The sequence below is a fragment of the Chionomys nivalis genome, chromosome 17 (genome assembly GCF_950005125.1).
Source record: "Chionomys nivalis chromosome 17, mChiNiv1.1, whole genome shotgun sequence".
In the NCBI taxonomy this organism is placed as follows: domain Eukaryota; kingdom Metazoa; phylum Chordata; class Mammalia; order Rodentia; family Cricetidae; genus Chionomys; species Chionomys nivalis.
In genome coordinates, this window is record NC_080102.1 from 33,372,114 (window position 1) to 33,388,646 (window position 16,533).

Genomic DNA, 16,533 nt, shown 5'->3' on the forward strand with positions numbered 1-16,533 from the left:
ATTCCTGGCACTGTCCTGGAACTCACTCTGCAGACCAGGCTGGATTCTAACTCAGAGATCCACCTGCCTCTGCCTCCTGAGTGCTGGGACTAAAGGCGTGCGTCTTCACTGCGCAGCTATTTTTAAAAACTTTTTTGTTTGCTTTAGTGTTTCACCGGGATAATTACCTGTATTTAATTTCACATACAATTCTTAAAGATTATAGTCATTTAGGTGAAGTGAAAGAGCAAAGAAAGGGCAGGTAAAACAAGCATATGCACAAAAGGGGAACAAAGGCACAAGACTTTGACCAGATGATCAAGGTCCCAACTCAAACTACTACACTTTAATTTATTTTTTATTTTTTTGGTTTTTCGAGACAGGGTTTCTCTGTGGCTTTGGAGCCTGTCCTGGAACTAGCTCTGTAGACCAGGCTGGTCTCGAACTCACAGAGATCCGCCTGCCTCTGCCTCCCGAGTGCTGGGATTAAAGGCGTGCGCCACCATCGCCCGGCTATACTTTATTTTTATTACTGAAGTAACTTCCAGTCAAAAGTATACACAGACTTACTACAAACTGGGTAAAGGTAGTTGCTGCTGACTTTTGGTTTGGGTGCTTTTTCGAGGCAGGGTTTCTCTGGGTAGCCCTGGCTGTCTTGGAATTCTCTCTGTAGACCAGGCTGGCCTTGAACTCAGATCTACCTGCCTTTGCCTCCCCAAGGACTGGAATTAAGTGCATGCACCACCACTGCCCAAGTTTTTGTTGTTATTGTTTTTAGTGTATTAAAATTGGGCAAAATAGAACACAGTACTTAGGAGCCCACCACCAAATTTACAAGGGCAATGCGGTCCTTGGACTGTGAGGTCCCACAGTTAAAGCTGGTGTGTCCCCTGCCTGCCACAGCTGGAATGTGATGGACAGTCCTTTCCTCTTGCATGGCATGAGGTGAAGAGCTGTGTTCCCTGATCTTTCCCACGAGTCTGCCTGCAGGTGGATGGAAACCTGGAAAGCCAGGAGCTAAAGACTAAAGCTAAACAAAACTTCTCCTTGGTACAAGTTGTCTTAGTAACAGTAGAAAGCAGATTGACACAGGGAACTTAGAATCCTTACTATATACAAGGACAAAAATCTACAGAAATGTCCATGGAGAGGTGGGGGATAAGGGACATTTATAGGAACAAGATTGTAAGGAATTTTCATATTCTGGGCTGTAACCAACAGCACCTGGTTGAGACTTGGCCTGCTGGAAATGCGTGCTGCCTAGTCAGTGTGGTCAAGATATTCTGATTCCTAGGACAGAGTGTGTGCTCCTTGACATGATGCAGTTAGCATAGACTGGTGGGCATTAGACAGGTGTGAGTGTCCCGCAGGTTCTGATCAGCTCAGCTCTTTCTGGGGGCTGGAGGGGTACATCCTTAATGCCCTGGTCCCCCTGCAACCCCCTGGACTCTCATCAGAGGAATAAGTTTAAAAGAAATTTGAAGATGGGGGGCAGAGGAGACTGGGAAGGCATGAGCCAGAGGGACACTGGACAGGACAACATCGAAGAGACCAGTAGATGCTGCTTTAGAGGGTGAAAGACCAGGCAGGCCATGGACTGTCCTGCTGGAAGACAAAAGGCCTCAGATGCAGGCTGAGCATCAAGGGTTAGTGAATGCGGAAAACAATTGGGTATCTTTTGCATTTCTGGGACATGAGAGGCAGAATGTATAGGAAGGGTGGCCTGGGATGAGGAAATTTGAGCAAGCAATGAGACCGCAGCAGGCAGACTGATCACCTGAGGAAAAGGCAGTGGGGTAGAATGGATGTGGTTTCTGAGGGGAGGGATGCGGAGCTGTGAGTTGTCTACTCTGACTGCATCTGGAATTAACTAGAACAAAAGCTCCCCGGCAAGCCTACGCAGGGTTTTCTTAAGATTATCTGAAGCAGGGGCTGGAGAGATGGCTCAGAGGTTAAGAGCATTGCCTGCTCTTCCAAAGGTCCTGAGTTCAATTCCCAGCAACCACATGGTGGTTCACAACCATCTGTAATGGGGTCTGGTGCCCTCTTCTGGCCTGCTGACATACACACAGACAGAATATTGTATACATAATAAATAAATATTTTTTTTAAAAAAAAGATTATCTGAAGCAGGAAGACCAGCCCTAAATCAGGGCACTGCCTTCTGGTGGCAACCCAGATAACAGGACAGGGAAGGAATCTTTTTTGTCTATGTATTGATGCCAAATCCATCTAGGATCCCAATGTACACAGTACACAGAAGACCGGCAACTCTCCGGGAGGCCTCCAGGCCAGGCTGGCGCTGCTGAGGCATCCATCCTGCCTCACTGAACAATCACTGGATTCTTGGCCTCTCCAGTATTAGTCATTGCTGGCTACCCAGAGCACATCCTGTAACCCAGTCTATAAATCACTGTATATGCATGTATAACAGTTCTGACTAGTCCAGCAGCCCATCGTCAGCTTCAGCTATGTGGCTGGTGGTCATGAGTCACCACCTGGGACAGCCATAATGTATTACACAGGTGCCTATCATTACTCCTGCCTTTCTGGAGCTGGCTCTTGAGTCTTGGGAATAAATGCTCACCTCTGCTCTCCCTAGTCTTCAGGGGCAGTGGTAGCTCCATTTCAAGACTGAGAGGAGTTGAGGGGCCTGTAGCTTTCAGTCCCAGTCATCACGGACAAGGAAAAACCCTAACAGTCTTAGCCAAATGGAATCTAGGAGGGGAGCCTAGAAATGACCCAGAGCTGCTCCAGGAGAGGCTCCAAACCTACAGAAAAACCCTGTCTCAACAAACAAAAACAAACACAAAACAAAAAATAAAAGTGGGCTGGAGAGATGGCTCAGAGGTTAAGGGCACTGGCCACACTTACAAATGTCCTGAGTTCAATTCCCAGCAACCACATGGTGGCTCACAACCATCTGTAATGAGATCTGGTGCCCTCTTCCGGCTTGCAGGGACAATTGCAGGCAGACCACTGTATACTTAATAAATTAAAAAAAATAAAAATAAAAGCTACAACAAGCAATCCCAAAGCGACCTGCCTCTACCCGCAGCACCCTTAGAGCCTCCTGTGCTGCCCTAATTGGCTTGGATTTGACCATCTTGACAATGAGCATAGAAAAGTCCACGATATCACCACTCAGGTGGCTAGAGCTAACAAGACCAGGCCCAGGGTCCTAGTGAAGTGTAAATCATCCATCACCAATCTCCCTGTAGGTCCATCCTTGTTTCCCCCGATGGCCCACTGAATCTGTCCAAATTGAGATCCACCAAGGTCCTCAAGTCTGAGGCAGAGAGGTCTGTGTGACCACAAGTGGAAGGGCTAAGCATAAGATCCAGACTGTCGGGGGCTGGAGAGATGGCTCAGTGGGTAAGAGCACTAACTGTTCTTCCAGAGGACCGGGGTTCAATTCCCAGTACCCACATGGCAGCTCACAAGTGTCTAAAGATCCAGTTGCAGGGGATCTGACACCTTCATACCAATGCACATAAAATAAAAAGTTAAATAAACCTTTCTTTAAGGAAAAAAAAAAGATTCAGACTGTTAGGAAGGTACCCTGCCCTATACCTGAGCCCGCTGACATCTGACCTACACTGCCTGCTACCTGACACCCACATCTACACCCTCTGGTCCTTCACATGGGGACTCTTGGCTGGGACCTAGTAGCTCATAGAAGCTAAGTAGCACACAGGAACAGTGGGCCCTAGGACTGGACAAGCTAGGAAGGCTCTGTTGTGGGGAGGGGAAGGCTGGACACAGCTTCTGAGCCCAGGCTTAGGAAAATCCATTTTATTGGTTTCTAGACAAGGGGCAGCAGGACCAGCATGGATGCAGAGGTTGGGGCGGAAGCAGACAAGCAAAGTGTTGGTCTGGCCTTTCCCCGAGGATGGATAAACACGGACCCTACCGGACAGCTGCATGGAGCCGCCTGGCAGAGGCCAGCACATGGCTTAGGTTGCTGGATGCTAGCCTCAGTTCTCGGCAAGATCTGAGGTGACCACTGACTGGGCATTGCCAGCTGAGCACCTGCTTGTCCCGTGCTTCACTTCCGGGCCTGTTCATAGTTGTTGGTGAACCAGGCACAGGTCTCCTTTACAGCTGCAGAGGCAGACAGATGAGAGGCGGTGACACTACCCGCCCTCCCCGCCCTCCCCACCCTCCCCGGAGGTAGGAGGCTCCACCCACACACCCTAAACTACAATGTCCAGCTTTCCAGTGGATATAACCTTTGAGGAGGGCTTGGTAACTAAGCCTCACATAAAGGCTCACACGGAGGCTGAGCCCATTGCAGGGAACAGGGAGAAAGTCCAGAGCGGGCTGGCAAGCACAGCATGGGGTGGATAAGGGTTCTGGGAAGGACAACTCACCTTGCTTGAAAGGTGTGAAACGGAAGTCAGGCAAGTAGGACCGAAGCTTGCCATTGCTGGCTGTCTTCTTATACTGTCCATCTGACTTTGTTGAATCAAACTGGACACCTCCGTCAAGGCCATAGCAGAAGAAACACTACCTATTTGCCCTACCCGGAACCTGTCTTTTCCTATAACAGGTCCAGGACATAGCAGATCCCCTTCTATTGCCAGGGTGAGCACCACCAGAAACAAAATGGTGCCGTGTTGGCCATGATAAGGGGAAGCCACAGTACCCCCCAGTACCCCACCATAGTACCCCACCATAGTACCCCACCGTCAGCCCATCCCTGGAGTCAAAGGATACAGTGACTTCCCCACAGAAGTCCATTGCCTCCACTATAGCCTCGGCCGCCTCCTTGATGGACACTTCATCTTCCTCGCCCACTGCGGGGAACCACAGGCCAGCAGTCAGTCAGGCCTCCCTGTCCAGACCCACTCGTCAGGGTAGACACGGGTCCTGCCCTGCTGTAAAGGACAGCTGCAGAGTGCCCACCTGAGAGGATGATGGGCTCCACCTCATTGTACTCCCGTAGGACCCAGATGAAGAGCCGGGCCAGGTCCTGGAGGTCAGAGACTTAGGTCAAACCCACAAGTGAGTACCAAATGCCCCTAGTGGGGAGGCTGCACAGCCAGTGTTCACCCTGGATGAAGGCCCCTCTCCCAGGCTATACTCTCTCCTGCTGAACCCAAATTGCACCCCTGGGGACTTGGCATTTTCAAGGACTGTTTTCTATGCCACCACTTCCCACCCAGCCTTCTGGGATGACCATGCTGCCCCTATACATACCAGAGAGTAGATGAACTGCCTCCGTGGCTTCCCCGTCCCCCACACAGTCAAGGCTGAACCATTACCTACAGACAGGGCAGGGGTCAGAGCTCTGCATCCGGAGCCAGCGCCCCGCCCACCCCACAGCTGAGCCCAGGGCCCCTTCAGGCAGGTAACCTGCGCCGGGTGTATGCTGGACAGCTTCACTCACTCTTGGCCAGGTGCACCTTATGGATGAGGCCAGGCAGCACATGGCCATCTTCGATGTTGAAGTTGTCATGAGGACCGAAGACATTGGTGGGGATGACAGCGGTGAAGGTACAGCCATGCTGCTGGAAGTAGGCCCTACAAAGACACAGTGTCTCCTGACCTCGTGTCCCCAGCTCCTTCTGCGACTGTATAAATGAGGCAGCAACGACGACGCCTCACTAACCCAGGGGTCCATCCTCCCCTCTCCAGGGAGGCCTGGGCAAGACCAAGAAGTAGCACCTGTTCTGCACGTCAATCATCCTCTTGGCGTACGAATACCCAAAATTGCTGCTGTGCGGTGGACCATTGTGGATCTACAAGGAGCAGGAGATACACTGAGAACCCCCACCTGGTTCCGCCCACACCCTCAGGTCCCGCCTCAGGAGGCCCTGCCCCTCACCATTGTCTCATCAATAGGATAGGTGGTCTTGTCAGGGAAGATACAGGTGGACAGGCAGGAGACCACCTTGCGAGTGCCCGCCTCGAAGGCTGAATGCAGGACATTGTCATTGATGTGCACATTCTTCCTCTGCAGTGGGTAGCACAGGTGGGTTAGATATTGTGGGTTATTAGTTTAAGATGTGTTACATTCATTGATGCTGTGGAATATTTGTTTAATGATGCAAAGATGTGCTGCATTCTTTTATGTTGCATTTGTTTAACTCTGTGAGGCTGTATTACGTTGCCTGGCTAAACCACCTGATTGATCTAATAAAAAGCTAAATGGCCAATAGCTAGGCAGGAGAGGGATAGGCGGGGCTGCCAGGCAGAGAGAATAAATAGAAGGAGAAAAAGAGAAGAGGAAAGAAGCAAGAAAAGGAGGAGAGGACACAGAGGCCAATCACAGAGTAAAAAGGAAAGAAACATACACAGAATAAGAAACGTAAAAATCCCAGAGGCAAAATACAGTTAAAGAGAAACAGGGTAATTTAAGTTAGAAAAGCTGGCTAGAAACAAGCCCAGCTAAATTGGGCATTCATAAGTAAGACTAAGTCTCCGTGTATTTATTTAGGAGCTGGCTGGTGGGCCCCCCAAAGAGTTAAAAAAAAAAAAAAAAAAAAAAACTACAGTTAGGCTGTCTATGAACGACTCAAGCTCCTTCCTGTTCCTCCAGGGAGAGACATGGGAACATAGCCTAGCTCAGATATGAGCACTATCTGTGCCTATATATCTGAAGAGCTTCTGTGGGGTGAGATTTTATTTGTGCTGTGAGACCAGGCAGTGATGGCTCACACCTTTAATCCCAGTGCTTGGGAATCACACGCCTGTCTCTGGTTCTCTTTCAGACTGGACCAATCTCCTGTAGCCCAAGGTGGCCTTGAATTTGCAGAGCTCTGCAATCTGATCTTCAAGCAAGCTTTAGTTTTTAAAGCACAAACAAAACATCACCACACTTCTGGAACAAGGCTAAGCCTCCCAGCACTGACCTTATAGAAGCTGCCATTCTCTAGGGACACGGGAAGCTCCTGCCCTGCCTGCCTGGGTGTGGATGCCAGAATAATATTTCCACGGCTACTGTGTGCTGGGCAGTTGGTAGAGATGGGGAAATCTGTACGTGGGGTTCCCACTACAAAGAAGTAGCCCCCCCCCCAAATACAAAGGAGTCATGCCCAGCTCCACGTCTTAATGTCTTGCCTTGCCTCTCTCCAGTTCTCGTCCCTAAATTGTTATGAGGCATACTGGTCTAAGAACAGGAAAGAGGTAGTGACCAAGCAGTTTGCTGAAAACACTGGAATGGGCAAGAACTTTGGGTGACTGAGTCCTTGAGCAAATCTGGTGGGAACCTTTCCATACTGCAGTGTGTAGTCAGGCCAGCCAGGACAAAGTCACTGCCCAGAGGCAGGTGGACCAACTCTTCGGAGCCCAGTTCGCAGAAGCAGAGATCTTATATTTTGCCTTCTTCCTAAAGCACATGCTAGAGACACTCCGGCATCCAGAAGTGGCTGGTAGATTCAGGGAGCTGAATGACCCAAGCCTGGGAGTTGAAGGATCTGGCAGCTAAGCAGGCTCAGTAAGCAGGAACCTGCCTCCAGTTACACAGTGTGGAATGCTGGCTCTTTCAGCTTCTCAAGCCTGCAGGTCAGCACTTGGCCAAATGACCCCAGGGCTGTGCAAAACCAGTCCTCAAGGACTTCTTGGGAATCTGTGGAAGTTCCAAGGGCCTAAGCTCTGAGCTCCCAAGGCTTATTGTCCCCAGCATACCAACTTACCCAGAAATCCAAGTTGTATTTGATATTCCGGAAAAGGCCGCCTACCATTGCGGCAAGATGGATGACATGGGTGGGCTGTACCTTCTGGAACAGGGCTCGGGTTTGTGCTGCATCCCTGAGGGAAGGCAGGATGTCAGGGGGCCTGGTGAAGCCCAGGGAAATCAGGAATTGGGAACTTGGGCAGTGGGTGGAGTAACTGGATGGGTCTAAGGCTAGAAGGGCAGTCAAAGAGACAAGTAGCCAAGTTCAGGACTGTAGCCAGCATTGGGTGGGGGCACCCGGAACTATAGGAGGATGTTTGCTTAGCATAACCAGCAATTGTAGCCAGATCAGTCACCTGGCAGGGAGGGCACAGACTCAAGGAGGGTTCCTGTTAGGCTCAGGGAGCCTGGAGAGGGGACCAGGAGGAGGGGCTGGGTCTGAATACGGCTCCAACTCACGTCAGATCTGCATCTTTGGAGGAGACAAACACCCATTCCTCTCCAGGTAAGCCGGCCCCATCTGCGACCACCTTCTGGATGGCTTTGCCCACCAGTCCAGAGCCCCCTGTCACGAGGATCCTCATGGATCCCTGGGGCTCACCCATTGCGGCTGCACCTGGAGGGCCAAACGTGAGAGCTAAGGAGGATACAGGATGTGCTGCTCTCCCCACCCCATTCTCATGAGCCAATGGACAACAGGCACAGAGTCAAACTCCCAAGGAGGAGCAGCCATGGCCTGTCAGGCACACCCAGCTCCGTTTCCCTAAGAAGTCCTTTGCCCTGGGCACCACAGGTTCCTGCTGGCTGCTATCCAAACCAAAGTAGCTTGGTTCCAACCATGACTCTACTAGGCAGAGGAAAGATACATCCCAACTCTACGACTGAAAGATTAGGGCTGGCAGTTCCGAGCAAAGATCGTAGCGGTTACTTGTAGCCTACACTCTCCGATACAGACAAGCGGCAGTACCCGTGATTGGAGCCCCGTACCCACTAGTGCTGAGCTGATAACCTATGGCCTAAGAAAGCCTAGTTCTTCTGGGGCGCTGGAAGGCCTCGGGACGCTGAAAATATGCTCCTGCAGGATGGCTCTTGCCCAGTCGCATGGCTCTACCACCATCCAGATGAACAAGGGCCCAGCCCCTACACCCAGTGGTCCACTACCTCGCAGGCCACCCAGCCCAAGCCCACTAAGACCTCCTATGCCAGACGCACTCTTACAGCCTCGACCAACCAGTCTGTGGGGTCCCTGGTTTGCAGCGCTGCGTCCACCCAGCAGTCTCTCACCTGCTCCAGGTTCCACCAGTCTTAGAGCTGCTTCCGGTGCACAGTTCTCTAGCTACCCGCGGTCCAGGTGGAGGGGGCGAGGCCCTCCCGGGGAATTCTGGGAAGTGAAGTCTTGGTTAATCACCAGAGCGGCGCGGGTGATTCTGGGAAATGTTCTCCGAGCCTCAGCCTTCTGGGAAACCGAGTTCTGTGGGCGTGGCGTGGGCGCTCCGCTTAGGCCGCCAGAACTGCAAAGCTGAAGACCAACACACTCTGGTGGTTGTACGGATACCGGTCTCGCAACACAAAAGTGGTCTGGCCAAGAATATCCTTTTTTTTTTTTTTTTTTTCGAGACAGGGTTTCTCTGTGTAACAGCCCTAACTGTCCTGGAACTTGCTCTGCAGACCAGGCTAGCATCGAACTCACTGAGATCCCCCTGTCTATACTGGGATCAAAGACTTGCCCCACCACCGCCTGGCCTCTAGGTGGTCAGTTGTGTGTTTCAGCCAAGAATTCACAGAAGACTTGGGTTCTTTTACCTAAATAGAGTATTTTAAAGCAGTGAATAAAATCCCTTCTGCCGCAGGACTGTGGTAGCGCACGCTTTAATCCCAGCACTCAGGAGGCAGAGGCAGGCGGATCTCTGAGAGTTCCAGGCCAGCCTGGTCTACAGAACAAATTCCAGGATAGCCAGGGCTACTACATAGAGAGACCCTATCTGGAAAAATCAGAATCAAACAAACAAAAACTCCTACAATCCCGGCACGGGCCCTTTTGGCTCATAGTTTAAATTTTCAATATGAAACATAATTTAAGATGTTGTCGAGGCTGTTACACAGAGAAACTTTGTCTCAAAAAGCCCCATACATATCTATCTATCTATCTATCTATCTATCTATCTATCTATCTATCTATCTATCCATCCATCCATCCATCCATCCATCCATCCATCCATCTATCTATCTATCTATCTATCTATCTATCTATCTATCTATCCATCCATTCATCCATGTCTAAATCTCTATATAGGGTATGTATATCTACTACATATATGTATAGTATATGTATGTGTGTATATTTACACATAAAATGTATGTATAAATATGTATTGGTCATGAGGATGTCAGTAGGACAACAGATGCTTTAAATTTAGCTAATTATATCAACTGGGCTAGTAGTGTTGATTTAAAAATACAGACACCGGCTGAGGATATGGCTCGACAGGCGCGGACTGAGGATATGGCTCGACAGGCGCGGACTGAGGATATGGCTCGACAGGCGCGGACTGAGGATATGGCTTGACAGGCAGGTGCATTTGCCAACCCTCCAAGCCCAAATAAATTGTGGAAGAACTGTCACACTTCTGTTTTTTTCCACAATATCAGAATTTATTGGACAGTAATAAATTCAAACGGCATAGTGATTTCACTGGGAGCGACACATCCATCCATTCATCCATCCATCCATCCATGTCTATATCTCTATATAGGGTATGTATATGTACTACATATATGTATAGTATATGCATGTGTGTGTACTTATACATAAAATGTATGTATGAATATGTATTATAAGTAGTCCTGATTCCCTTGATATCGAGCTGAAGCAAACACAAGTTGCTGTATTCCAATCTTTACTATGATTATTAGCTTTGAGGCTACAGATTATACATTACACAGTGAATCTATCCATCTACGTGTAGCCTACAGGATGTCTCCAATGGGTTAAAGAGGTTGCAGCAGAGTTCAAGGAGTTCCAGCATGGCCAGAGAGATGGAAGCAAACTCCAACAGGAATCACGAGTGGGTAGGAGTCAGGTCAGTCACTGCTCTGTGAAATTCCCTTCAACTGTGTGAACTAAAGAGCCCACCCCAGCATGAATGAAGACTTGGGAAAGCTGAAATCCTGGCGCTCTCTACATGATTTGCAGTTAGCTGGGTGGGTCTCCCTTCCTCAATTGTCCTTGTTGCTTATATAATTTATGAATGTGGTTTTAGGGACTTCTTGAGACCTGTGAGTTGTCTGCTTCTCAAGTTTTAAGGAGCCTCTCTTTAGAGTGGACTGCTTCAACACCTCTTATTTACTGATTGATAATTTAATTGGCGCATACGATGTGTTTTCATTTAATTAACATTCATTAGTTTCTTTACCCCCCCCACTCCCTCTGAGCCCCTTCTTCTGAACGAGCCCCCTCCTAATTTTATGTCTTTTTAAATGACTCACTGAACATAACTAGGGTTGTTTTGCATGAACACGGGTGTAGGGTCATTTATTGGAGCATGGGCAACTTCCCACACTGACAGACTTGGAACCCATCTTTGTTGATTTCATTTCAAAGGGATGACATTCAGGTCTTTCAAAGACCTTGCTGTGTGGAAAAGATCCCTGCAGAGTAGAAGGCCTTACCTAAATTCTCTAGGAATTTAGGGCAGTTTTAGCTGAGGTTATGCTGAGCCTGCTGGAGCCTCCGGAGTGCTCCTCTGAGCCTGACTGGCAAGATGTGTTGGGAGTCTCAGCGCTGGTTATCTCTAGAGAAGAGGTCTAGTCCTAGACCCTGTCTAAAATGTCCTTGGGCACAAGCTTAGCACTGTTACCATATTGTTTAATAATGATAAAGCTTTACTGTAATCACTTCCCCTCTTCTTAGAGACAGGATGTCACTATGTATTTTTGGCTGACCCAGAATTAGCTACTTACACCAGGTTGTCCTTGAACTCACAGAGATCCACCCAAGGCACACACCCAGCTACTAACTGTTGGTATTTTTTTAACTCTTACTCTGGGGGGGGGGGGCGCCAAAGAGTAATCATACAGAGACTTACTCTTTCTTATGAATGTCTACTCTTAACTTGGCTTATTTCTAGCCATCTTTTCTTATGTTATTCCATATATCTTTTGCCTCTGGGTTTTACCTTTTTATATACCTTTTACTTCTTACTCTATGACTTGCTGTGTAGTTGGATGGCAGGCCCTTGGCTAGAGTCCTCCTCTCCTCCCTTTCTTGGTCCTCTTTTTTTTTTTCTTGGTTTTTCAAGACAGGGTTTCTCTATGTAACCCTGGTTGTCCTGGAACTCACTTTGTAGACCAGGCTGGCCTGGAACTCACAGTGATCCGCTTGCCTCTGCCTCCCAAGTGCTGAGATTAAAGGCTTATGCCAACACTGCCTGGCAGGGTCCTCCTTTCTACTCTTCTTTATTTATTCTCTGCATTCCAGCCCCACCTCCCCTTTCTACTGCCTTGTTATTGGTCATTCAGCACATTATTAGAACAATCAGGTGGGTTTTTTTAATTGTTTATTTTATTGGTGTTTTAGCCTGTATGTATATCTGTGTGAGGGTGCTGGATCCTGGAGTTACAGACAGTTGTGAGCTGCCATCTGGGTGCTGGGAATCGAACCCAGGTCCTCCAGAAGAGCAGTTGTTTTGTTTTTGGAGACAAGGTTTCTCCTTGTGTGTACCCCCTGGCTGTCCTGGAACTCATTATCTAGACCAGGCTGGCCTTGAGCTCACAGAGATCCACCTGCCTCTGCCTCCTGAGTGCTGGGATTGAAGGCATGTGCCACCACCGCCTGGCTGCTGTGACAGGTTTTAAACAGTTGAAAGACCTCAGATAACTGAAGAAGCTACACACTATGACCTCTGCTTGGTGCTTCAGAAGGCACTGGATTACTTACCACACGTTTTTAATAGCTTGCACCTACCCTTTGGCCATTCAAAGCCTGAGTTGGGACTAAGGGCATAACTCAGTCAACCGCTTGCTTTGGAGGCACAAAGAATGGAGTTTGAGCCCATGTTTTTAAAAAGTGACCCTCCAGCACTTGGGAGGCAGAGGCAGGAGGATCTCTGTGAGTTCGAGGCCAGCCTGGTCTACAAGAGCTAGTTCCAGGACTGGAACCAAAAAACTACGGAGAAACCCTGTCTCGAAAATCCAAAAAAAAAAAAAAAAAAAAAAAAAAAGTGACCCTCTTTGGCATCTGTGGGCACTAACATACATGTCAGCAAAATGCCTATCAACATAACAAAAAAAAAGACATGCCCTGCTGGGGAGGCAGAGACCTAGGCTTCTCTGGGGCTTGTTGGCTAGCCAACCTAGCCTGTTTGGTGAGTTCCAGAGCAGCGTCTTTCACTATTGATTTACTCACTTATCTGATGTGGACGGGTGTTTGCACGCATGTGTATCTGTACACCACCTGCCTGTTTTGTGTCCTGGGAGGCCAGAAGGCTAGAAGAAGCTGTTGGATCCCCTGGGACTGGAGTTATGAATGGCTGGGAGCCACCCTGTGGGTGCTGGGAAATGAATCTGGATCCTCTGGAAGAGCAGACGGTACTCTTAAGTCATTGCTCCAGACCCTGTCTTTTGTTTGAAATAGAGGTGGATGGTGCCAGAGGAGCGCCACCCAAGGCTGCCCTCTTGACAGACATATGCACACATGTGCACCTGTACATACATAAACACACACACACACCCCTTGATTGTCAGGGTCCAACCCCAACATAAATTATCTCTCTGGACCAACGTGGAGACATGGGGAATAATTGAGACACAGTTCACACAGAAATATCGGGAGTCTCAGGGTACATTTAAATCCTGAAGATCACCCGCGTTTATTGTCAAAACAGCTTTTTAAATATTTATTTAGGGGCTGGAGAGATGGGTCAGCGGTTAAGAGCATTGCCTGCTCTTCCAAAGGTCCTGAGTTCAATTCCCGGCAACCACACAGTGGCTCACAACCATCTGTAATGAGGTCTGGTGCCCTCTCCTGGCCTACAAGCAGAATATTGTATACATAATAAATAAAAAATTTATTTATTTATTATGTATACAATATTCTTTCTGCATGTATGCCTGAAGGCCAGAAGAGGGCACCAGACCTCATTACAGATGAATTGAACTCACGACCTTTGGAAGAGCAGACAATGCTCTTAACCGTTGAGCCGTCTCTCCAGCCCTCAAAACAGCTTTTATATCCACAGGTAAATTGAGGGGGAAGTTTATTAGCATTCTGTTTCTGGGGTAGCGGGGCTAAACGTCCGCAACTCTGGCTGCTTTGTCACGCAGCTTAGATTAAAACCTCTTCCCATAATTACAAGAAAGGGAGCAGAACAACATTAGCATATCCTGACCCCGGCGACAGTCTGTCTGTAAGTGCTAGGTGACCACCTCAGGTGCGACCTATGGCTTGAGACCCTGGCTCAATGTATGGCTGCCATACAATGTAAAAATATTGACCTGTGTAATATTGACCCACACTGATGAACACTAACAGTCATTTTCAACTTGACCAGACAGGGAGACTTTACTTAGCAGTCAAACAGAGGTCCATGACTGGTGCAGTTTTTGTTTGCACCACAGAATGTAGTATAATCAGCACACACACAATCCTTTGTTTGAGTTAAAGACTTCTGCAACTGGTTCAAACATCCTTGTGTCACATTTCCTTTCGTATGAGCAGGCTACCTGTTTGTTTTCCAAGACAGCTGAGTGAAAACTCTCCTGTGCTCTAACCTGAAGCCCAATCAAAGGCTTCTCTCCAGTGGTCTTTCTTTTGTCTACTTTTGTTTTTATTCATAAGTAGAGCAGGTTTATCTGGCCATAGGAAGAGCTGTGGAGCAGGGAAATGGTAGCGAGGACAGTGGTGGTGGTGACGGTGAGATCCAGACTGTCCCAGAGAACAGCCATCAGCAGGGAGCAGAGGCTGGGACAGACTGGAGGTGGGAAATGGCCTTGGTTGCCAGAGTTGTAGGGAGCTGACAAGCTTTGAATGGACCAAAGCTCCCAGGCTCGTCAGGACGGAAACACTGGCCTCTGTAGGAGTTAAGGATCTGGGAGCCTGAGACTCAGGTGGTGTAATACGAACAGTTGCTGCCCGATGCCACCACACACTTCTACTAGATGTTGAGGATTACAGTGGCTGTTGCTGAATGCCAGGGTATCTGGTGGTTACCATGCAGAGCAGTAAGTCATTAATCTAAGTGCCAACAACATTTAAACTCTGGCTTCTAAATTCCACTTAGGGCTTGGAGCTACAGGTAAGTGGTTCTGCCCGGGCGACCCTTGGGTACCCAAAGGTCAATACTTGAAGAACTTGTTTTTGCCTTAACACATCATTTCCATCCAGGTGGGACAAAAGGACTCCAGAAAGTTGACCAGAACAGAGGTTCATTAGGGGTATTCTTGGCCACTGGCACATGGCGGGGCTGACATCTCCAGTGAAGGAGCCAACACAGTCCTTCTGTAGACTTGTGCAATATTTAGAACATTATGTGTGCTGAATAGTCTTATGTCAACTTGACACAAGCTAAAGTCATCTGAGAGGAGGGAACCTCAATTAAGAAAACGCCTCCCTAAGACTGGGCTATATGTGTAGTGATAAGAGCAGCGGGCTACATTCCTGGCACCCGGCCGCCCACACGGCTAGCTTTACCCGAAATAATTACACAGAAACTGTATTCTTTTAAACACTGCCTGGCCCATTAGTTCCAGCCTCTTATTGGCTAGCTCTTACATATTGATCTAACCCATTTCTAATATTCTGTGTAGCACCACGAGATGGCTTACCAGGAAAGGTCTTAACCTGAGTCTGTCTGGAGTGGGAGAATCATGGCAACTGCCTGATTCGGCTTCTTTCTCCCAGCATTCTGTTCTGTTTACTCCGCCTATCTAATTTTCTGTCCTATCAAAGGCCAAGCAGTTTCTTTATTAATTAACCAATGAAAACAACAGATAGATACAGACACTCCCACATCATATATGCAAGCCTGTGGGGCATGTGACTAATGGAGGGTGTCCCAGGCCCATGCCACTGTGGTTCTGTAAGAAAGCAGGCTGAGGAAGCCATGCTGAGCAGGTCAGTAAGCAGCCCCCCTCCATGGCCCCTGATCAGCCAGATTCTCCTACCTCCAGGCTCTAACCCTGTTTGAGCTCCTGTTCTGACTTTTGTCAAGGATGGACTATGATGGAGTCATAGTCCTCCCCAACTTGCATCTTGGTCATCGTGTTTCATCAGAGCAATAGAAACTCTTAACTAAAACAATACGTTAGAAGTGAAACCTAGGGCTAGAGAGACGGTACAGAGGTTAAGAACACTGGCTGCTCTTCCAGAGGTCCTGAGTTCAATTCCCAGCACCCACATGGTGGTTCACACCATGTATAATGAGATCTGGTGCCCTCTTCTGGCCTGCAGGCAGACATGAAGGTGGAATACTGTATACATAATTAATAAACAACTAAATCTTAAAAAAAAAAAAAAGAGCCGGGCAGTGGTGGCGCACGCCTTTAATCCCAGCACTTGGGAGGCAGAGGCAGGCGGATCTCTGTGAGTTCGAGACTAGCCTGGTCTACAAGAGCTAGTTCCAGGACAGGCTCCAAAACCACAGAGAAACCCTGTCTCGAAAAACAAAACAAAACAAAACAACAACAACAAAAAAAGAGTAAAACCTAGTGGTTAATTTCCAAAGGTTCCTCAAGCCAGTTTAGGTCTATATAAAAATGAACAGAAAACACTAACCCCTGCTATACCTGCTAATTTAGCTATCCCCACAACTGCACCAACCTCTACTAAGGAAGCTTCCCCTCCCCTCCAAAAAAAACCCTAGAAGTTTAGGGTAGAAAACTACAGCCAAGCTTGCTTGTAAGGTCATGAGTTTGATCTTCTACATAAGGATATAAAA

At 48.3% G+C, this 16,533-nt stretch overlaps 1 protein-coding gene across 1 annotated transcript; it reads right to left on the minus strand.

Moving 5' to 3' along the window:
• Positions 1 to 3,776: 3,776 nt before the first annotated feature.
• Gfus (GDP-L-fucose synthase) lies at positions 3,777 to 8,973 on the minus strand. Its single transcript, XM_057791922.1, has 11 exons — positions 8,885 to 8,973; positions 8,060 to 8,216; positions 7,620 to 7,734; positions 5,810 to 5,938; positions 5,650 to 5,723; positions 5,372 to 5,505; positions 5,182 to 5,246; positions 4,888 to 4,954; positions 4,699 to 4,778; positions 4,353 to 4,452; positions 3,777 to 4,083 (listed from the first exon to the last, which is right to left on the minus strand). The coding sequence occupies exons 2-11, from the start codon at positions 8,203 to 8,205 to the stop codon at positions 4,028 to 4,030; spliced, it is 966 nt and encodes a 321-aa protein (XP_057647905.1). The 5' UTR covers positions 8,206 to 8,216; positions 8,885 to 8,973; the 3' UTR covers positions 3,777 to 4,027.
• Positions 8,974 to 16,533: the final 7,560 nt, after the last annotated feature.